At 38.5% G+C, this 23,477-nt stretch overlaps 1 protein-coding gene across 1 annotated transcript; it reads right to left on the bottom strand.

Annotated features, from left to right (window-relative positions):
- Positions 1-524: 524 nt before the first annotated feature.
- On the bottom strand, positions 525-17,537 carry LOC145786977 (ribosome quality control complex subunit TCF25-like). The gene is made up of 15 exons (XM_082598727.1): positions 17,354-17,537; positions 16,205-16,348; positions 14,940-15,067; positions 13,955-14,140; positions 13,483-13,579; positions 12,749-12,848; positions 11,755-11,848; positions 7,272-7,364; positions 6,344-6,449; positions 5,829-5,996; positions 5,194-5,282; positions 3,519-3,677; positions 3,181-3,271; positions 2,920-2,999; positions 525-2,431 (listed from the first exon to the last, which is right to left on the bottom strand). Exons 1-15 carry the CDS (start codon positions 17,477-17,479, stop codon positions 2,197-2,199), a joined length of 1,896 nt encoding a protein of 631 aa, XP_082454853.1. The 5' UTR covers positions 17,480-17,537; the 3' UTR covers positions 525-2,196.
- Between the last annotated feature and the right edge of the window lie 5,940 nt (positions 17,538-23,477).

The raw sequence follows: 23,477 nt of genomic DNA, 5'->3' as shown, positions 1-23,477 counted from the left end.
TATACTCTTCTTGTCCTGAATAAAATGGTGGTTGAAAGAATGCAGTATTCCTAACCCTAACATGCAACCAGTGATAAGTAGGCGCGGTAGCCTTACGGACTGTCGATACAAAGGTGATTACCGGTATGAAAGGTATGCAAACAGAAGAACCACTGGAGCATGTGGTTCTTTTAATTAATGGCTGATAGCGTGTGTGCGAGGCGATGAACACTAGCTCACATTGTGAGCAACACCCTTCACGTGAATTTGTACGAAAACCCTTAAGTTTAGTTAGTTACTATATTTCGTTTCGAGGTACAACTTCTTACGTTTGTTGGTAAGAAAGCAATTTGTTCTAAAAGGCTCATTCGTTCGAAACGAAGACTGTCGGATCTCAGATGCACAATTCCCCATAATTACACGGACTTAGTAGCCTACCACGATTTTCCCACGTTGACCGTAATAATTATGCGCCCTACAGCTGGGTGAATTTGCATTACACCTGGCTTAGCGAACAAAGAAACAGCAAGATCAAGTACCAATCATAGAATGAGAGTTTTTTAATATCAATTCGCTTCCATACGAACTCCATTCATTTCCTGACCTTTAGGAAAATTTGAAGTGACGGATACGTCATAAAAAGCCAGACAGGAAACGATTTCCTGTGAGAAAAAAGTGATAAACGGGTAAGTCAACATTTGTTAGATAAACAATTGTTTCAACATAGATAACGATTATGGTTTTCTGACGATCAAGTCATCGGTTGCAGGCCAAGCTGATAAAGCAGAATCACCAACGATTTCATTGAAAACACTGCACGACACCTTACTAAGCACACCAGGATGAGTAAACACAACGCAAGCCACAAACAAGAACATCGTTCTTACGCTGTTTCAACGTCACATATCTAAAAGCATAAACATTCGATAGTTTGTTCAGTCCTTTTTCTTCACAAAAGTACCAACACAAGTCCGTTGTTAAGATGCCATCAAAGGTGATGTTGGGAGAAAAGTAAATGCTTGTACGTCACAATAAACATCGATTTAAAGTTTGGTTTCAAAATGAATTAAGCTAAGTTTGGCATGAAAGTGCAGGGTTTGCTGGATACTCTCTCGTTCTCAAAATAAAAACACCAAGACAAGGCGCAAACAAGTGAAAGAAGAGACTGGTAATACGGGTTGTTGTAGGTCGATTGAAAAAACGTCCACGATGGATAGAGTGATATATTTAACCATAGACTAAGGAACCTGCACTGAAAGTAATGCTAGTAGCTTCGTATTATGTACCACGTCCACTATACATAACTGCAGACAGGGCGCTGCCGTTTCCACCTTAAGTTCTCACCGGTGTAGTAAACGTGCACTGAACAAAAGGCCTGCGTCGATGACGACGGTAGATCTTAGACGTAGACCTTCCGTCCAGTGCACGTTTACTGCATTGGTGAGACCTGCACACCCAGACAGCAAATCAGTTGTTTTTTTACATTAATTCAACATCTGCAGATGTTGAATCTATGTAAAAACGATAGATTTGTTGTCTGGGCACATGTGCAGAGGTTGGCAGTTCGAAAGTTTCTTTTTGTTCGGCAACTCGAGGCAGTGAAAGGATAAATAGTCGGTTGCAGAGGCTCAAATCAATGATTATGAGCAGAAACCACTTTATGCAGTGGATTCCACCGAGTGAAAAACTTGAATCAGATCCTACTTCTTTTACCTGACGAGAAATCATTGTCAAAAACGTACACGCTTTGAGAAAACACAAAACCTCAAACGGCAGAGGAGTCACGTTTTCCAATTCACACCTAACGCGGGTGGACGGTAATCGACAGCAACAAACACTCTTTGTACACGCTTATCTTTGCTGGTTGCTGTAGACAGCAACATAGGTAAGGATGAGGTTTTCAGAAGGCTTAAAACGCCAAAGCAACTTATTTTAATTGTTTAACACATATTCTATTTTAAAACTACATTTTTAAACAAACATAAATGAAAAAACTTTCTAGACAAAAGGAGGGAACTACACGTTTAAATACTCGGTAAATCTTTTTGAATAAGTTTGGGAAAAGTGGTTTAAGGCAGCGAAAAGTTTCCAACGGCCACGCAAACATCATGACGATAATCTTCCTACTTTGCCTAGTATTGTCCCCACAAGACACGACCAAGACCTTAGCCCATATACACTATCACAGGTCGCTTTCATCTCAAGGACTTTTGTGTCTCAGTCCCAATCCTGCTCAAACTCCTCTTGTTCCTCATCATTTTCAGCGATTGGAAGAGTCACGTTTCGAATTAGATCCCTCATTGCATCCACCAAAGATCGAACTCTATCTCTCATGTCTTCTCCATGGGTTCTTTCTTCTAAATCGGTGTCGACAAGCTCTGGGTTAAAATCAGGATGCAAGGATCGAAAGAAGACATTGAAGGGATTCAGACCGCCCGATCGTTGAAGAGAACTGGAAGAAGGATGATCCGGTTAAACGCAAAATCAATTTTCCAAGCTTTCCATAGGTTTATGCGGATTCTTAACAAATTATATGGTATGGGATTTGCGATTGTGTGATAAAACAAATTAGCAATTTGGGTTGGTCTATGTAGCTCCCAAAGCTGCAATGTGTTTAAAAAAAAGTAGTAATCCTGTGGAAAAAACATTGCTTTAACGTAACATAACGTTGTTGGGTTGTGCTAAATCAACATCGAAGCATCAGATATGCCGGCTAAGCGTATTGCTTGATCATTTCCAAGGTACAAGCACCAAAAGAAAACGCAGACTGTTTACAAACAAAAAGTGATTAGTTTCCTTAAGCACTAAAGACCTCACTAGAAAAATATGATGCAGTTCAATGTCCCGATAAAAAAAAACTAACTCTATGCAAAATAAAGAAAATAATACGTACAAAAAAGTGTCAAGATTACAAAACATAAACTGGCACGAGATACTCACGGGGTGGTTCTTTGGTAGGACACAACAGTGTCGGTAGGCGGGAGAGGGTCGTGGCTCAATAAGGTCGCTGTGCGGACGCTCTGTGAAACACACATTCATAATGTGAACGTACAAACGTATGGATCTCATGGAGAAGGAAAATAACATAATGCACATAAAAGTCGTTAAGCGTTCAACTGAACAGTATTATAAGCTACGAATTCGTAGAAAACTGTGACTAAACTACAAATATATTCTGCTGAGTCATGCAAATCTACTTACCATGGGCAAGAAAGAACCGGTTTCAGGCAGATCTGACAGGAGAGCATGACGATGGATGTTCTGTGGAGGCTTGTGGTAGCGTGAAGTCCTCCTGTTAGTTTGTAATAGTCAAGTTTATCTCAAGCTCTGGTAATTATATTTTAAATATTGATGTGCGCAAATATCCAGTATCGCAAATAGCTGCATTAACTTTGACAAGATACTTTTTAACATCATCAAATAAAAAATATTACATATTTTTTGCATACTGTTAGGTAATTGTGCTCTAATTTAAATTAAAATAAACATTTAAAGTGAGGAAATGTTGAGTTTTTTAATGAAATTGGTAAAATACTGACTTGTTTTTACATTCCCGGACGAATTTCTTGTCTTTTTCGAGCCGCTCAAGAACCACGTTCACATTAACCTCCAGCCAAGTCAATGTTTCTGGATCTTTCCACAATTCAAAGTTCCTTTCCACAAAGATATGACATAGCAAGGCCAGCCCTTGCGGCAAACTGAAACAGGTAAAATTTGGTGCTGAACTTGAAGTCAGGTATAATTACGATAGTCGATCAATCAACAGAGATAGAGGGAAAACCTTGAAGACACCCTGAGCCAGGACATAAAAACTCTCTCAACTTATCTCCAGAAATGGCGACTGAAACTGAGCAAAACCAAAACTGTGCAAGCAGCTTTCCATCTGCATAACCGGGAAGCTGATCGTAAGCTGAATGTCTGGAACAACGGAAAATCACTGCCATTCTGCCCCGAACCAAAATACCTCAGAGTGACATTAGAAAGATCGCTCACGTACCGCCGGCCATTTGATGTCACTGCGCAAGACTCTCTCATCGCGAGCTGCGCTGCTCAAGCGCTTGGCAGGCTCCAGTTGGGAGCGAGGGCTGACACTTTGAGTATAGCAGCCCTTACCCTTGTCTATTCCTCAGCAGAGTACTGTGCACCTGCTTAGTGCCAGTGCTCTACTGCTCACTGCCACAACAGCGCCCTGCGCAAGACGACGGATGCCTGCGTCCCACACCATTGGACAAACTTTCCATTCTTGCTAGCATTTAACCCGCTGACCTTCGTCGTGAAGAATCCACTTTGTCTCTCGGTCAACGGCCATTGGAGCCCAACCATCCACTTCATTCCAAGATCTCTGTTCTCCCAAGAGAGCAACCCCGTCGACTGAAATCAAGACACCCATTCGCGCCAGCCGCTCAACTTCTGATCAACGAAGCTGATGGACAAAACATCTCTGTGGCTAATTGGGCGGACCATAAAAGGAACTCTCAACGAAAGTCAAGCACCACCAGACTCCATTCGTTCATCCCTGATGTCGAGACCGTCCCACAGGATTGACATTGCAAATACAGGCATGGGTGCGCCTCAACCGTCTCAGTACAGGCGTCGGGCTTTTCCGCTCAACCATGCACCAATAGGGAATGGCTGGTTCATCTACTTGTGAATGTGGTGCTGAGGAACAGACTGCAGACCACGTCATTAACGTTTGCACCATCTTCAAGCCACCCAATGGAGTGGAAGGTCTGTGTGTCTTGGATGATGAAATCCAAGACTGGCCGCTCTCTAGTAGCCTTCCAGCTTAGCCCGGCAACATCGTGAATCTGGGGTGGTAAAAAGAAAGAACTTCGTCCCCAGATGCTTACACGACGACGAACAGAGATACTTCGAGGCTAATACAGTACATTGTTACACAAAGTGTTGTAGTTCTCCAACAATATGTTGCTTCTAAACAATGTGTAATAACGTGTCCCCAACACATGACGATAAGTGGAGAAAATGCAGTGACATCGTCAATTCTCTTGACACAAATTTGAAAGAGCACTGCCGTTATAAAAACAATATTTGTAGTGAAGTGGAAATAAATAAATTATACCATTATTATTATTTTCAGTAAGTAATCATCTGTACGTTGTTCAATACTTCACTGCTAGTTTATTGCATCAGTTACAAGTCAATCGTATTCTACACAAGAAAAAAAAAAAAAAACACCACAAAGTCTTTTCTTACCTTTCTTTTGCTTGGGAAGTGAAGTATGGATGAGCTGATATTTTAGCGTCAAATTGGACGGAGCATTTGTTAAGCAAAGACAGTAGCACCTTGAAACATAACAAAGTTTAGAAAATAAATTTATAACATTATCGACAATGCGGCACGACTGGTTGCGGTAGTAGTAAGACATGCCCAAATGTCGAAAAAGCTGCATACCACTGGCAAGTCTTTGCATAGTCGACAGTCGAACACATCATTACCGACGATAAACCAAGAATACACAGCATAAAGGTGCATAATAATAATCGCAACTGACTGATGACAAGGCGCTAGTTATAGCAAGAATTTTTTCCAGGGATACAAGTTGAAAATACAAACAGAATAGATGACCAGAGTTGGTGAAAGACAATGGAGCAAAAACTGGGAGGAAACTGGGACTTAACTTCAACAACCGGGAAGCATGGCAAAGGGGTTACAGAAACTAGCGGACCCCTGTTTGTGGGGACAAACACCGGGTCTTACCTATTGACCTACAGACGAAACAAACGGATGATAATTAATCATAAATTGGATTCAAATAACTTTGATGAAATTGCAACACAAAAACCGGACAAGTCAAACAAAAAAAGAATGCTTTTGGTATCGGACCATACCGAAGGAAACATTATTAATGCATTTTGTAGGCTCTCGTTCGCTTCTTTCGATGACGTAGACCGGGAAGATTGGCCTTCCGATGACGTAGATTCGGGCTTGGACAGAAAGAACTTGGCCAGGGCAAGCGAGTAGGCCCAGTTTGGTAGCTGCTCCAAATTTCGATGCATCTGCACGAAAAAAAAACAGAAGCATATAATTACGTACATGACAAGATGTTGACACGGTTATAATTCCAAAGGAAGTCAACTTAAGAAACGGAAAATTAACATAATACAGATCAATGCCCTGGATCGGTCCAGTGATTAGGAGATCACAAGTACAGAATGCAATTGAAAAAGTACAAAAACTATAAAGATTCAAAAATTATCTTTCATCTTTTTAAAAAAAAACAAACAAGTATTGGTAGTGTATTTTCCTATTAGGTCTAAGTCATTCGTAGCTGAACTAGCGTTAGAAAAATGAACATATGAAATGTAAGAGCAATACCGCAGACGTTATGGGCTGCTCAACTTACTCCCCAATCACTCGCAAACTTGGTCAAGTATTCATACTCTCCTGCCCGTAGCCCCAAGTAATCCAATATCAGTATGCAGCATAGTGGGTCCACTTCAGGGTCTAAGCTGAAAATACGGAGCACATTGTTGTAATAACTATAAGCCCGGCGGTAAAGCAACTTCTGCAGACGTTGAATCAACGAGAAAACGTTGCTTTGCTGGCTGGGTAGCCTACTTCGTCTTGGTATAAATCAACTTCAAACAGCTTGTAAATGCAAGACCAATCACGCTTACAAGAATTTAAAGTCATCATCATCATGTTCCTTCCTCGTATTGAGGGTTGAATACAATGCGCCATTGTCCTCGACCATGAGCTGTTCGTACTGCACTTTTATAAATTAATTTTGTACATTTACTGATATTTGTTTTCCAAATCATTCTTGGTCTGCCTTTGTTTCTTTTACCGTTTATCTTCCCTTCTATTAATGATCTTTGTAACGAGTTTTGCCTTATTGTGTGTCTGAAATACTTCAATTTTCTTCTTTTGATTTAAAGTAAGTGTTAGTTAATATCACGCAAAAATACATGAATTATATCGAGATTTAGTTTGGAAGTGCTGTATAAAACTAGATATTAAGTCAAAAATACAAATCGAAAGTTTTCGGCTTCCATGAAATCATCATCAAAAACCCGAATTAACGTGTATGGTTGCCGCAGATATACGGAAAGTCACAGTTGGGCAACACTTTACCAAAAGCATAAAAACCGATTGGAAACATGCTAACCGCACATTACGTATGGTAACCTTCATTGAGCAATTAGATCCGTTGAAAAACTAAATTGTTTGACTTGTATTGTTGTATCAAGTTAATGTTAATCCATTAGTTGATGTCTATATAAACTGTCACAACGCTTGACAAAACTAATAGTCTATGAAAATGGTACAACCTCAATAACAATTTGCAAAGCTCCAAAGCTGTTCTGTTGCAACCGCGCTGGGACACAAAGTTCATGTGCTTGTACAAGGCAAGAAACAGAGATCTGCAATAAAAAATAAAATCGTTCTGGATATTAGAAAGCGAATTGCTGTGTGAACAATTAAAATACACGATTTTTCGTTGAACTCATTGTTTGTTCGAGTGCAGGTGTATGTCAGCTGGTTGCAGACTTCGACAACTGTACGAGTCAGTGCTTTGCAACTGATGAGCTGCGAGACGGTGCTAGCAACCAACGGATTTTCATGCATATGTTGGGTTCGTGTTTGCGTTCATTAAAATTATCACAAATACTGTATTGTGACAGTATAAATTGAAAAAATTTCTTGTTCCCAAGGTTGGAAACCATTGATCTAAAGCAGGGATACTCAACACTCAACAGATTTTAACAAAGGTCCGGTTTAACAAGTTGAACATTTTTAGCGGTTTGGTGAAGAAGTAATGTCACAAGCAACCACCAAAGTTAAACTATCAGTACCCAACCATTTCTTTTAGATAAAATGTAACTCGACTTGGATTTTTGACAAAGTGTTGGGGAGTCCGGGCGACAAAGCCTTCCAGCTAAGAAAAAAAGTGCTTCCTCCCGGTAAAAATCTATTTAAAGATTGCAATAAGGTTATTTTTCCAGAAGCCTGAGGTCCACCATCAGCACCCAGAAGGCCCAGATTCGCACCGCAGCAAGGATGGATCCAGGGGGGGGTGTGGGGGGGTGCCCACTTCCCCAAAAAAAATTCAAAATGCCGCGACACGCGGGAGTGGGGGAGGTGTCAATTGTGTGATTGTCACTATTGAATGTATTGTTATTTTAGGAATATTAATCTTTTCTTTCCATAACAACTTTAAATCATGATATTTATTTGGTTTTCAGATTTTGATTCACTTGAAAAATATTTAAAAGTTAGGGTTTTGTAGAAAATTAAGATCAGTAATCAGTATATGTAGCGTAAGTATGCCTGCAACCAATATTTTGTCATATTTCCGAAAGCGGCCCCGGCTTCATGCACCAAATTCCGATCCAGTTCCGGAATCTGATAGCAACAATAGATCATCTTCTAATAACAACAACTCATCTCAACCGGACTCATCTTCTAATAACAACAACTCATCTCAACCGGACTCATCTTCTTCAAACACAAATGAACGTTCAAGCAATACAGCTCATTCATCACAAACTTATTTACCCAATGATATTGGCAGCAAAGAATCTGGACCAGCTCAACCAATTCTTTCTGTATATCCCCGAGATGCGAACATCACAAACCCTAGATACTGCAAATCATTCCAGAAAACTTGGTATCGAAAACACAAATGGGTAATCTATAGCATTTCCAATGATAAAGCGTATTGCCATTGTTGCATTCATTTCAGCACACATGCGTCAGGGCACCAAGAGCTGGCATTTACGAAAGAAGGATTCAGAAATTGGAGCAAAGCAGTAGGTGATCAACGGAAAGGTCTGGATAAACATGCCCGAAGTGCTCATCATTTACAAGCTGAGATACTATGGAACAACTATCACTGCAATACAGTCACCATTGCTGATAGGTTGGTACCTTACAGGGCACAGCTCATTGAAACCAACAGAAAATATTTCAGAATTCTCCTTCAGTATATTCAATACTTTGTTTTGCAAGAAATTCCTTACAGACACTTACATGAGCATGATGAAGATGCCTTGAATCAAGGAAATTTCGTGGAGTTATTGAAGATCCCTTGTGAAACAAACCCGGTTTTTGAAGATTTGAGAAGCAGCATCATGAAACAATATTCAATCCATCAAGACTACTGGAGTAAGACGATTTTCAATGAGTTTGTAGAAGCTATGGCTGATGAAATTAGGACCCAGATTGGTAAAAGTATTGCTGAAGCTGGAATGTTCTTTCTTGTTATTGACGAATGTAAGGACAAAGCTGGCCACGAACAGTTGTCTTTGTGTGTTCGTTATTCCGTAGGCTCAACTGCAAAAGAACGTTTCATTGGCCTTGTTCGGTTGTCAGAAAACTTTTCAGCTGCTGCTATTGCTGAAAAGATACTGCCCCTCCTTTCTGCTCTTAGTGCAGACTCTGTTTTTTTGGGCTTGACAACAGATGGAGCCAGTGTTCTATTTGGAGTTCACAGTGGTGTTGCAACTCGTTTAAGGAAAGTTTATGGCTGGATTGTGAATATCCATTGCACTGCACATCGTTTGAATCTTATTATTGGTCAAGTTGTTTCTCAAGTTCTGCCCTCTACTCTTGGAGTTATAAAGCAATTACATTCTTGTTTCAATGCCTTAAAAACTGCAGACACCTTTGAAAAGTTACAAAAAGAACGCAACGAGAAAGTTCGAAAAGTTCCAGGTTATATTGAAGTTAGATGGAGTTCATTGTTTGAATTGACCCGAACTGTTGTTGACAGATATCAAAGTATACTGATGACACTCGCTGAACGGAGTAATGACACTGACAATCAAGGTATTGTGTGTGTAGGTATTTACCACAAGATGGCTAACTCAGCATTTGTTAAAGATCTTTTAGTGTTTTATAAGGTGATTGCACAGCTACAAACATTATCAAAATTGCTTCAGGAACGTTTTATCAACTGGCACCAGGCTTGTGCAGAGATCAGATCTACAAGGAAAGCATTAACATACTTAGAGGAAAACCCAAGTTTTGTATCCTCCCTTGTGGATTCTATCAAGAAGACATGTGAAGATTGTGCCATCCCTTTGAATACAAACAGTGCTTTGTATCAAACTCGTTCACAAAGCGACGAGTTATTTGAAGGTGATGGAAATGTCCAAATGCATGTCCAAGTTCAAGATACATTGAAGAAGGTTGCTCAAGCTGTTGGAAATTTTTTTGATGATCGTTACTCCACTGACAATATGAAACTTCTTGAAGGCTTAGATGCATTGGATCCTCGTAGTGATCATTACATGTCGTTTGAAGGTGCCAAGCTATTAATAGATAGGTTTGGTGAAGCATTGAATTTCTGTGAAACCGAGGTAGAAATGGAAATGCTAAAGTTCAACAGCGGTAGCGGCCTTGCAGATATAAAGAATGTGTCTAGCCCTTGCATAATGAGACTGATGCAGCTAAGAAATACCATTGCTGTATCTTCTGCAGAAACTGAGAGATCATTCAGTTGCATGAATCGCATCAAAAGTAGAATGCGTAGTTGCGTACCCTATTAAGTGATGAAAGAACATCAGACTTGACATTGTTGTCTTTTGAGGCTGATATAACAAAATCACTTGATTTAGACACAATCATCAGCTCATTTTCTGCACAGAAAACTCGCAGAGTGCCATTGTAAGAGTATTGTTTTGCCTACAAAGGCTATAAAAAGCATGCTTCGTGTCCAGTGTGTCAGAACCTTGGTTGCAGTAGTTGCAGCACAATGCACCTATTCAAAAGTTAAGGCGCCTAAATGCTTTGAATTTTAGGCACATGTTACAACAGTTACTGGAAAGTGTTCCATTTATTGTCTAAACTCTAACTACTTTATCGTCTTCGATAACAATACCATTTATGGCCGTCATGCAATAAGGTTACTTCTAATGCATCTTGTTATGAAAGTTTTTGGTAACAACACCTTCACGATCGTCATGTGATAAGGATGCATCTTAGATAATTATTAATGTATCTTGTTATCAAAGACTTCTCTGTTATAGGACAAAATGTGCCTATTCAATAGGGCAAAAAAAATTCGCAATGCGTTGTTATGTTTTGACACACTCTATCATTTCTATATTTCATGGTGATTCCCTAATTGTATTCATTTCAAGAATATCCCCATTAAATCTAAAATCCGTGTGCTGTACTAAAATAATAACTTGGGTGGGTTTTATTCATGCTTGTGTTTAAGACTTGATTTTTCATGCGCACTTTTCCGTTTTCAGGTCTTTATTAATATTAAACAAAAACATCTCTAATATTAACAACATGTATGATTATCAGTATGCCAAATACAGCAAAGACACATTTTGACAGTGCCACACTGATGGACTTCCTTGAATGAAAATAGATTTCAGCAGCACTCCCCCAAAAATTAGAGGCTGGATCCATCCCTGCACCGCAGTCCGCCAGTTGAGTAGCCCTATGCTAAAGGATAAGAGATTAAAAAGGGGATCCAGTGATCATAATTGGGTTAAAAATTGGAAAATCTATTGTGAGTCCGTGAGTCCACTGACGGACAGAATCAAACTGCTTTATTTCATAAACTTCACGCGGATAAAAACCTATCCTTGTTTTCCCCTTTCAAGCGTGTCATGGCGAGCTCCTGCAAAGGTACAGCAGCGTGCTCTTGGTGGGAGAAATCGACGACTGTTCCTCGTGTCGGTTGTGTGACCATGCATTCGTTTGCCGAAATGATCGTATTTAATTGTTTTAGCCGTACAAATTTAGCCAAGACATGATGCGATAAAATGACAGGTTTTCCACATTAAAAACTACCTGTTTTCCTGATACTTATATGGCAGCCTGCACGTTCCAGTTGTGAGATTGAAGCAAGAATGAAAGGACCTTTCCAAACAGTACAAGGCTCGTTCTGAAAAGCGTCGATCAGTACGTTAACAAACACATTACGCAACGCTTAACAAACGTAAAAATACATGTGATGTAAAAACTATAACATAACGTTCAATTAACAGTATTGCATGACAAGTGTAGGTAGATGCTAAACTGTAAATACGTTGCAAATTACAAATTTTAAATGTATTCTTCTATTCCAGCGGTGGGCTGGCGTAGCAAATAAGGCGTTCGCTTTTTAATAATGCAAACCTGGCATTAAAAGCCCGGTTTAAGGTGGTTGTTGAAAAACACCGCTTACCCCTACCGACCCAGGGTGTAATAAATTGGGTGGACGTAATTACTGCAGGAAAGACGGCCGAGAGGAAGGAACTGACCACCCTAGTCTAGTTACTGCCGGCTTAGTAGAATGAGAACCTTATCTTCTCATTCTTCAAAGCTCAATGACTGAGTATGGGACCGTTAACTTTTTTCTCTTGTATTCCACTTTAAAAAAACGCAAATACCAATCATGCCAATCTATGAATCCTTTTTTCAAATCATTTTTCTTTTCAAATCATGTAAATTCACTTACAGTATGAACGATGGTAGCATGTGAAAAATAGCACAATCGTTCATACCAGCAGAGCTACCTACACAATGCTAATGGCAGTGTTCATCATGATCTAACTATACAAACAGTTCGTATTTGCATGCATTAAAGCTGAACAGGCAGTCTTGAGACTCTTGTGTTTACATGTTTCAGCCCCCTTGATAAAGTCAGTCGTGCTGACTAACGAAACGTCGGAAATAAAAGCTAGGTATAACTATTAATATCAGGTGGTAAGCTAGTAGCTATATTCACCAGAAGAACGCAGGTTATTTTATTTATCAAATGCCTGGTGAACAGTTTCTCTGTATTTAATACAAATAGTGTTACCAACAAATTCCCGGGCGGTTTTAATGTCATCTTGGACTTTGTAAACGTCACTGAAAGCGAGGAGGGTGTCAACATGATAGGGATGCTTCTCCAACAGAGTCTAGAAATAAAACCTCAGAAGTTGAAACATTATTAACTTGTAACTAATTTCCAAATTTAAATATTTTTTGCTGTGTACACAAGAACTTGCAAAAGTTTTGCGATAATCTCTTTCATTCTTAACACAAAAATGAGGGAAATGATGTAAAAAATCTTCTCTTGGCTCATCATATTCGCAACATAATTTCCATATAACTTCACTTAATTAATCACATCTCGGATACACTGGCTTCAGTGCCACACTCATTGTCTCGATGAGGAATTAGTTCATTCTTGATTAGGCTATAAGGTCATTTCAGAGCATCCAGTGCTGTCTTTTCAGGTTATTTACACGCATGCTTTCTTTTGGTCAACCATACAAAAAAAGCTCAATGAATCGAGATCGAAACTTTGCGGACAGTTTTCTATACTTGAAAAATCAAAATGAGCCATTCTTGAGTTCGTATGGAAAGCGGAGGCTCCATCCAGCGGAAGCGTTGTACTCAGGCTTCCAACCACTGGTTCTAAAATAAGCTCTTTGAAGCTCAAAAACTCGTTAAAAAAAGAGATCTCTCTCCCACATTCATGATCTAATTGGAATGGAATCTGGAAGCATCAACAAACGCTACAAACTTTCAAAGCAAAATACGACTTACAGCAAAGTGCCGATGATCCGAGGAATTCACGGCATCAAGGAATTTGAACTGAGTGTCCTGGTAGTCTCGGCTATGTTCGTATTTATAAAATTGCAATCTGTTTTGAAACAAACGATACTGCTAAACAAGAAGTGAAGACATGTGACCTTCAAGCATGACACATGCGTCTAAACTTCTAAAGACTCTAGTCTAAGCCAATGTTATTTTTACCCACTCTCTCATATTATAGATGAAGGCAAACTAAATCAGTCAAATGAAGAGATCTACACTTTAATGACTACAATATTAATCAAAAAAGAACAAGATGCCAATTAGACGAAAATTACTTGTAAATGGTTTTGGTAAAATGGTTTTATGTGTTGTGTATTATGTATGCAAGCATTTGTTTTACTGTGATAATGTTTTTCTGTTTGTTGTTTATGTTACAATGTCGATATTGCCGCAACAGAAAACTACCCCTAAGTTTACTCACCCCCAGTCCGCATACATCAGTTCCATTGAAATTCCAGTTCTACCAAGTTTCAACCAGTTGTTGCTAGGTCGGCTCAACCAAACACCTTTGAGATGGCTGCCTTGGTTTCTGCGGCGGTAAGAAGGATCTCCCAAAAGCACACGAGAACTGAATATTTTTCGAAGTTCGTTGTCGGGGTTAAGATGCCTGTGACGATTTTCAATACATGTTGCTATGAATAACTACACATGTATTTCTAAAAATCAGTAAAGTGAATATTATGCTTTCTGATCAGAATTAAACATTTAATTTTCAGAATTCACGATTGCAAGAATGATTTTATTCTAACTTAAGCTTCAGCTGAGGTAGGCTACAATCGTAACTTGACTTGGTTGTAGGAATTGCATAAATGAAAAATCAATGGGGAAAAGTGCAATGGTTGAAAACTAACAATACCGGTCACATTGAGTTGTGTCATGCAACACACATCACCAGATTTCAAGGCACTGAAAGCAATCTAAATACTAATCAAGATTCCAGCGCATTTGAAAATCAACCAGACCACTACAGCGCTCAGTAAGTGAAAATAAATGCATTGTTTTTTTACATTGGATATTCAGAAATAAATTACCAGTAACTTAAAAGGTAGTCATCACATGACACGTCTACGCAAAGCATGAAATTCATTTGTTCTGGTTTTGTAATACATAGCAACATTCATTTAACAGTGGACTGAGGGCTAAACTGAACAGTGCATTGTTTTTTCGGTAGCCTACAAATGTCCGAGAAGATCTGCAGTTGACAAATTTCATCTCAATCGACTCTCAGGATAGCATGACAATGACATGAAGAAATGCCATCAGACAGAGTAAATATTCGTTGACGTCCAATGCTCGCAATGCGGGGAACAGGAGACGTCAAATTGTAGAGTGGGATGGCCTACATTATGGTATTCACATAACTTTGCTACAAACAACGATACAGGAAGCTCATGTCTACAGCTCACCGGTGCTCCACAGTAAAAATAGACTTGTTCAATATTGTTGGTTTTTTCTTTAATGGAGCAGGAGAAGGTCTAGCAACACTCTCATCCAATACTGCAGGAAATTCTTCAGAGTTGCTATGCACTCTTGCCTGCCAGAAGACACTGCGATGAGTAGTTGAAAAAAAGGGTTATGTACTTCAAGACTGTTGTTTTTGTGCTCCACTATTGTCGGGTCTGCTACTATTCGGTGAGTCCGATTCGGTGAGTCCGATTCGGTGAGTTCCTAACCTCTAACCCTTAACCCTAACCCCTAACCCCAAACCCTAAAACGACAATGATAATTAGGCTACGGTACCCAATAATTTTAAAAAAAATCCCCCTTTAAGGGATCGGACTCACCGAAACGGGCCATTCCGACTATTGTCCTATTGGATATTTCCATTTTAATAAAAACACACGTCTGTAAAGCACATGCCATAACTAAAAAGGGCTGTATATAAAAATAAAGCAACACATAACACATAAATCAATTGTACTGGTACCACCCTCAGTCAGATATCAGTGGTGAACTCTTGTTTATATTTACAAAGTCAGAATTTACATTGACATATGCAGTAGAGTTTGTTGTATTAAATTTACTTTAGTAATGATTACGAAATAGCTGGTTAAAACATGTAAAAAAATCCTTTTGTAACTTCATTTTATTATTACTGGTACCGGTATGTAAAAAAATACAATCAATGCAAGCTTGGTTGATTCAAAATGACTGTGATGTCTGCTTCATTAAATTGGTTGTTTTCAACTGTTTTGTTTTCTTATAATTCTCCCACTGCATTGTCAGTTCAGTAACACAAGCAGTTGCCTCACATCACCCCAGACAGTAAAACCCATCATTTTTACATTAATTCAATGTCTGTAGACTCAGAGCTTTAAAAGGATTTCCACAAAATGTGCTAAGACATGTTTCTTGGTTGAAGCAAGACATAACAATAGAGAACCATCTTCGAAGGAATTTTTCAACCAACTAAACCTACAATAGTTATATCAGCTTTTGCAAAGCCTGATTCATACATACCGTAAAATGTAACACAATATTACATTTTTTGCATACCGGTATATTATGTATTATCTGTACTGTGATGATATCATCAAAAGTTTATTGAATCCAAACTCGCTTGAAATGGTGGAAAACTATTTTAAGCAAATTCTATTGTGTTGATCTTCCTAATGTGCAAAAAAAATTCAACAGTGATATGTAATATTACTACATCTATTTTATCAATTACATCATTAACCACAGCACGCCTTTTCTTTTTCCGCTTTTGTTTCTTCTTTTTTGGTTCTATCACCACATTTTTTTTCTCTTGCTGATCTGAATCACTACTTTCATCTTCCTGCTCCTTTTCCACATCATCACCAGAAACATTTAACTGCAAAGAAATATGTATAAACTTTTATTAAAAAGAATGTAGTTTACTGCAATTAGTCACTTCTTTTCTGAATAACCAATGGGGAAAAGCCTCTTCCTCCTCCAGTGAATGTGGTGATAACAGACCGCAGACCACATCATCAATGACTACCATACCATCTTCAAGCAACCTAACGGAGTGGAAGGTCTGCGCGTCATGGATGATGAAGCCAAAGACTGGCTGCTCTTTAGCAGCTTTCCAGAATCGTCAAGGAGCATGGAGTGGCCCCAAAGCCTCACAGGATGAACAAGTCACTTATTTAATCATTTGCCTTTGTTAATACTTTTGAGTAGTATCAATAATATTCAATTCCATTAGTGGATGCAGAGTTGGATGTTTTACAAGGACTATGCTTCTTAGCAACAATTTTTTCCTTTTTCTATATCAGTTGTATTGGTCAAATGACAAGGATGTTAGCATTAACTTAATCACAAAATAGATAGATTACTTGCATCTTGCTGACAACAGTGAATTGACTCAATATGATAAGTTTGACAAATTGACATGAAAACACAATAATCACCAGACTTTGATTATATAATCCTTGAGACATCATAGCCTACTAAAAACAAGCTATATAATATGCATCTGAGTTTGGAAATAAAGTGGTTAAAACATTTGCAAGTATGCAAAACTGACAGAATTAAGCTAGCTAAAAAGGTTTTTCTGCCTGGAGATAAAAATTCCTGCAATCTATTTCAAAGCAACAACATGCAAAGCACAAATAAAACTTTATACACTGTATTTGATGACAAAAATTGTGTAATGTGTAATTAGTTTAACGTTTATACATAGTAAGATGAAAAGGTTCTAGAATTAAGCTCAACAAAAAGTAATCAATCTGAGGGTAGTCACAAATATTTCTTCCATCAATAAAAACATCTTTTTAAGCATTTTAAAAGCATTATAGTAATAGGCCTAAACATCTCATGCTTAAAAAGCATTATTTATATATAGTATATTTACCAATGAAAATTTATTAATAACTGAAGAGGGTTGTTCTACAAAGTCATCTTCTTCCTCACTGTCATCTTCTAAAGGAAAAGAAATAATGGCAGGTCCTTGCAATTTGCGTAGTGCTCGAGATGACATTTTCACCTCAAAATAACACTTCCAAGTGACAAATTTACTACGGTATTGGTAAATTAAGTAAACTGCAATATAAAAATTTCAGTAGTTTGAAAGTTGATAAGGTAAGATGTTTTTGTTTAACTTGCTTGACTCTGAGACAAGATGGTTTTATCCCACCAAATCGCTCAACTTACTATCCTATTTTGATGCTTTATCAAGCATGGCATCATGTCACTTCTGAAGTCTAAATCTAGACCTTTGCTATATTGTATGTTACGGTACCATAGCATATATTGCTTTTACTGCCGTAATCAAAAATAAAATTATCCTGCATCAACACATAAAAAAACTCCAGAGTAACCATCAAAAACCCAAAGTTCTAGGTCAAGGTAGCATGTCAGCAAAAAGGTAGGCCTAAGATAAAAATTCGAATCTGGTGAACAACCGGGAGCTGGTATACAAGTCCCCCCTTGGTAACTCATGAAAAAAACAGGACTCGACCAAACATATAGTGTGAAACTACTTTACCTTTGATTTACTGTTCACACACTTCAATCCACATGTTTTGGTCAATTCCTCTTTGTCATGAGTTACCAGGGGGGGAGACTTGTATACCAGCTCCAACAACCGTTGTACACCAGCTCAGGATCTTTACCCATGACATGTTATCTTTACCTAGAGTTTTGAGTACAAACAGTAGGTACGGTACAAGACAAGAGTTAGATTTGACTAAGACAAGAGTTAGATTTGACTAAGACAAGAGTGAGATTTGACTATTAAAATCAACTCTGTCTCGGCGGAATATTTTTAATGATCTCACCATTTGCTGACTAGATGACCGCTTGGTCTTTACGCAGCCTCCTCGTCATATGACACACAACAGATTATTGCATATTTTGTATTCTTTTCATGTTTGTGTTTGTGACAAATAAATAAACTGACTGATATCCAATTCCAATATTATTGGATAATCATAATCAGGAACAGGGATGCCAGCGACAGATTTCCAATAAACTTAGATTGTGTGCTGAAAAAAACCCAGATGAGGTAAAAAAAACCCAGGTCCAGAAAATATGTAGTAAAGCGGTTAAAAAAGCCTGATGTGCTTTTAGCACCACTTGCGTTTCATTATTTCATATCTATTTTTTGCAATCGCACTATCAGGAAATGCTTTCCTATAAACATCAACAAGATGATTAATGTGAGTGAATGGTACATGATGCTCAGAAAAATAACCTGCAAGCAATGCTTCTGCTTTAGCAATTTGATCTGACTGGGTGGCTAAATTTTGTGTTAAAAAGGTATATACCGTATTGATTTTCACATGAGACTTAGCAGCACTGTAGTTTTGTTTGTGTTTTTCAGTCTTGCTGTGAGCTAACAACATTGATTTATTAGCATTTTTCAGTATAGCTTTGCAATATTTACAATAACTGTTGTTTTTATTGGAAGCATCTTCTTTCATTTGCTACCAATCTTTGAATTCAGGAACTTTTAGCCAGTCCTTTTCGAATGATTGTCCATACCACAATTTTTGCTTCGTTTTGGGTTTTTTATTTTTATCACTCGTTTTTGTAAGAATACCGTTACTGTAGAAGAGTTCAGTTAAGTTTATAACATTAGATCTACACTAACAGTCGTATTTGAGTCTTATAGCTTAGGCAGCCTAATACCAATACCCCTGAGAAGCGTAATAAATGATGACAAATATATGTATCAATTAAAACCTGCTCACAACAACTCGCTAGACTACTGTATACCAGCTGTACCTCACTGACTACAGTAATTGATGCAAAAAACATTACCTTATGCTTAAAATCATTTTTGTGTTGCAGTGTGGACCATTTACCGAGGATCCCAGTGCCTTAATACCGTGCAAGCTCTGTACAAAGTTAAAAACAAAAAAAACCTAGATTCACCTAAATTTGAAAAAAAAAAACTTAAAACCCAGATGTGGTCAAAAAAACCCAGATCTAGGTGGAAAAACCAAGCTCTGGCATCCTTGATCAGGAATCAGGATCATCATTGCACCTGATGAAATCAGAGTTGCCAGACCCAAATTTAAAAAATGCTTAAAGTTATTTTAATCGAGCCGATCAATAAAAAAAATGTGTTATTGTATATTAGATCAAGACAGGGGCGGATCTACCGGGTGGGCCTGGTTAGGCGTACCCAGATTGACAGTGGGCCTACCCAAAATCAGATTGTTTAACACTGTGGCACTGAATTGTCTGTGGCATCACGAGTTCACAGCATGATATCACTTCAAAGGCCCACCAAGATATTTCCTAGGCCCACTCATTACGTTCTGAATCAGCCACTGGATCAAAGGGTCTCAAACGTGGAGCCATGGTGCGGCACGTGAGGACGTTAAAGAAGGAACAGCTAAATGAAAAGCTTCAGCATACATCTAGAACTTATGAGCCTACCTTTGACCTTAGCCTACTTATAATATCCTTAATGTTCCATTCAAGTAGATTATCAATTTGTGTTGTGAGTAGGCCTACCTTAAACTTTGTGTGAGATTTTAAAAGTCTGAGTTACCGAAGTTTGTTACCTGATTTTCATCAAAATGAAATACCACCTCTTTAAAACCATCTAATTTTGCAAAGATTCAACTCACTATAATCTCTTAGCAGTTGTGTGTCGTAGACGTATATATTATCATGTAGCCTAGTTGTTTCTTTTTACTTTAATACAAGAGACCTCTGCAACTAAATGTTGCTAGATTAAATTTTATTAGGCTACATTATTATATATAAAATATTGTGGGAGGAGATGAATATAGGAATCAATAGGTCTCAAAATTTTAGCCTAACTATAATATGTCTTTTTACCCACAATTTTTCTGAGAAATCTACATTTACATGTTTTACGCTAGGAAAAAATGCCCTTTTTCCATCATTTATGCGCGAAAAGTGGCCCTTTATAACATAATTCTGGTGCTAAAAGTGCCCTTTTTTGAAAATTTGCCCATTAGTCTCAATTTGTGAAAAGATGCTATCAGTGGTTCCCAACCTTTTTGTCTTGGTGACCCCCTTTAAAATTTTTCGTAGATACCGCGACCCCCACTTATATTCTTTCCTAAATGCAAGTATACCGGTACTATTAACAAATAATACAACAAAAGGAACCAGCTTTATAGTTTTCAACAAGCATGGCTTCACAAGTGTTTCCCCAATAGTGTGAGGTTTCTTTCCTTTGGCATTTTCCAGTGCGATTTCATAGGATGCCTGAATTATAGCCACATTTGCCTGATGAAAGTTTCCAGTAGCGTCAAGCCGTTGTCGCTTGAGACCAGCTTCATGGCGTTTAAAGAATGCTGCATCCTTTTTAGCATGTTGAGGGTGTTTGGTTTCTAAATGGCGTTTCAATTTTGATGGTTTCAATGATTCTGCGCTAAGAACTACGTTGCAGAGAACACACTGTGGCTTCTCAACACCATTGGTCAATAAAGAAGTAAAGCCAAGGTTAATGTAGCCTACTCCAACGTATTTTCGTTTTTTCTCCATGGAACGATGCTCCCTTTAACTATTTTTTAGCAATCTCGAGTATTGACTGATCTCTGTTGTCTAATATACAATTAGGCTATACTTCGTTAATAGAGTTTCAATTTACACCTTTACAGCAAATAGTCCTACACAGTATGCGTCCACTGTGATGTAAGACCTACAGTCACGCTTATTAGGCTACATCACAGTGGACGCATACTGATGCAATAATGTTGTGCTACAAGCAATCCGAATGAAATGGCTAGCGGACCGGTTCCTCGTCCTACTTACATTCACTTTTCTTGTTGCAACAGCTTCGCGACCCCCTATAAAATGCTCTGCGACCCCTTTGAGGGTCGCGACCCCCAGGTTGGGAACCACTGTGCTATGACATCCACTGCGCCATCCCATCCATCAAATCGTAATTAACATGGGCTGTATCCAAGGGAGGGGGGGTGAGGGGGGTGATCACCCCCCACTTATCGGAGTGGTTTGGAATGACTAAGACGATTTTAGCCCACTGTTTAACCCCCCCCCCGAATTCTAAAAGTGGATAGAGCCCCTGGTAATTAATGAATTGAGTTTGATCACGGTTTGATTGAATTCATTTGCTTTGTGAGTGAGTTCGCACGAAAAGCACGAGAGAGTGTAAACTGCAAAAACGTGTTCGTTCACATGACGCTAAGATTTGAGTTTTTTGTTCAACAAATAAAATAGCACCATACCGAACTAGCTTCTACAACAGACAGGAAGCAGCGAAGGACTATTCGCACATAGCAGTCATCGAGTCAACTGATGAATTTTAAAAACGTAGGCTACTGGCAGGCGGACTTAACTTATCCCGGGGGGGTGAGGGGGGTAAATATTTTTTTGTTATTATTATGGTTGGAGTTATCCATCGATCAGACTCCGCTATTTTCTTTCATACAATTTCAAATACATTTTAATAGCATCATTTGTTGGAGCTGACTCAGCTGAAACCAACGCTGAACCAAACGACGTCAGTTGAAACAATCTGAAACCTTGAATGGCTGTTTTATAGTTTTCAGTCTTCATTGTAATTTCAATCAATTACCGCATACGCCTGCAAACATACAAATGTCCATTTGGTCATGGACACTGCATACAGGGTTTTAAACCAGATGTCAAGTTTACTTTGCATGCTTAGCAATTTTTATTGAAGCAAAATTTATTTTTTAAACATTCACAATTGATGAAAATGGTCAAGAAAATGAAGTATCTTCTCGTGTGAGAATAAATTTCTTTGCATTGATGAAAATGGCTGTTTTAATGTCTATTTTATAGCATATCGTATATGTCGTAGTATCATTGTTCATATCTGTTTTATCTTTTTCTTTCTTTTTAATTGATTTTCAAATTTTCTGCCTTCCCCCCAAAAAAAAACTCCTAGATCCGCGCCTGGCTACTGGTGCTAAGTAGGTCATATGCCCAACTGCTTCAAAAGCAACGAAACTTCTGGAAATATTAGTGCTGTCAAGCGATGTGATTCAGCACTTTTTTGCAAGCTAGTGTCTGTTCATCAAACTATTATGTTGAAAGTCTGACTTTTCACTTGAAAAACAGTCACGTGCTTGCAAAAAGATGCTGAATCACTTCTCTTGACAGCACGATTATTTCCAGAAGTTTCTTTACTTTTTTCGCACTTTGAAGCTCAGAGTACACACCCACAAGCTTCGATTACTCGTCGTGATATAAAATCACTTTATGACTGAAGCGATGGCAGATCTTGGACAACTCAGTTTAGTTGTGCTTTTGACTGTGGCGCAGTGAGACAAAGTAAAAATCATTGCAAATTCTCACACAATATGTTGATTAACTTAAGCTTTGAGCTCATGTGTGTCAATGTCAAGCACTTGTGTTATTGAAACTGCTCTGGCTCGATCGATTTTTCTCAAGTAGTTTACAGGGCTTTCGCATGTCTGAGTTTTTTTACTCATTTTCAAGTATTAGTTTGGTGACTTTCGATTGCTTTCAATTTCGTGTTCACCAATGTCGTACGTATAGGCTACGTAAAGTTAGATAACGTGAAATCTGAAACCAACATCACATCATTTCCTTGAATTGCGGTTGCTGTTCTCGCTCTCGCCATTAACAGTTGGCTTGGGTTCATTGTAGGGCTTGTAGGCCTATATGGTGAAACAAGGTGAGGTTGTTCTTAATCTTACAAAACAGCCTCAGAGATGCTAGTGTTGGAGGTCGAAAAGATGACAGTTTTTTTTTTCTGAGGGCCTAGAATGATGCAAACAATTGGTTTTGATAAGACCTTTCTTTGTAGGTTTATCGGTAGCCTAATCAATTCTACAGTAAAGGTGATAGCTTATTTTTAGGAGAGGAGGTTTAAATGCAAGACAATCAAGAGGGTTCTTGGGTTAATACCTGGATCTTCATAAGAATCATACCTCAGGTAAAGTTTTTGTCCGATGCCTCTGTAATCTAATAGCCTAGATCAGGGGTCACCAAACTACGGCCCGCGGGCCAGAACCGGCCCGCGAACTGATTTCATCCGG

The sequence above is a fragment of the Aplidium turbinatum genome, chromosome 17 (assembly GCF_918807975.1).
Source record: "Aplidium turbinatum chromosome 17, kaAplTurb1.1, whole genome shotgun sequence".
NCBI lineage: Eukaryota > Metazoa > Chordata > Ascidiacea > Aplousobranchia > Polyclinidae > Aplidium > Aplidium turbinatum.
The sequence above is the reverse complement of the archived record's forward strand: the minus strand, read 5'-3'. Positions and strand labels throughout refer to the sequence as shown.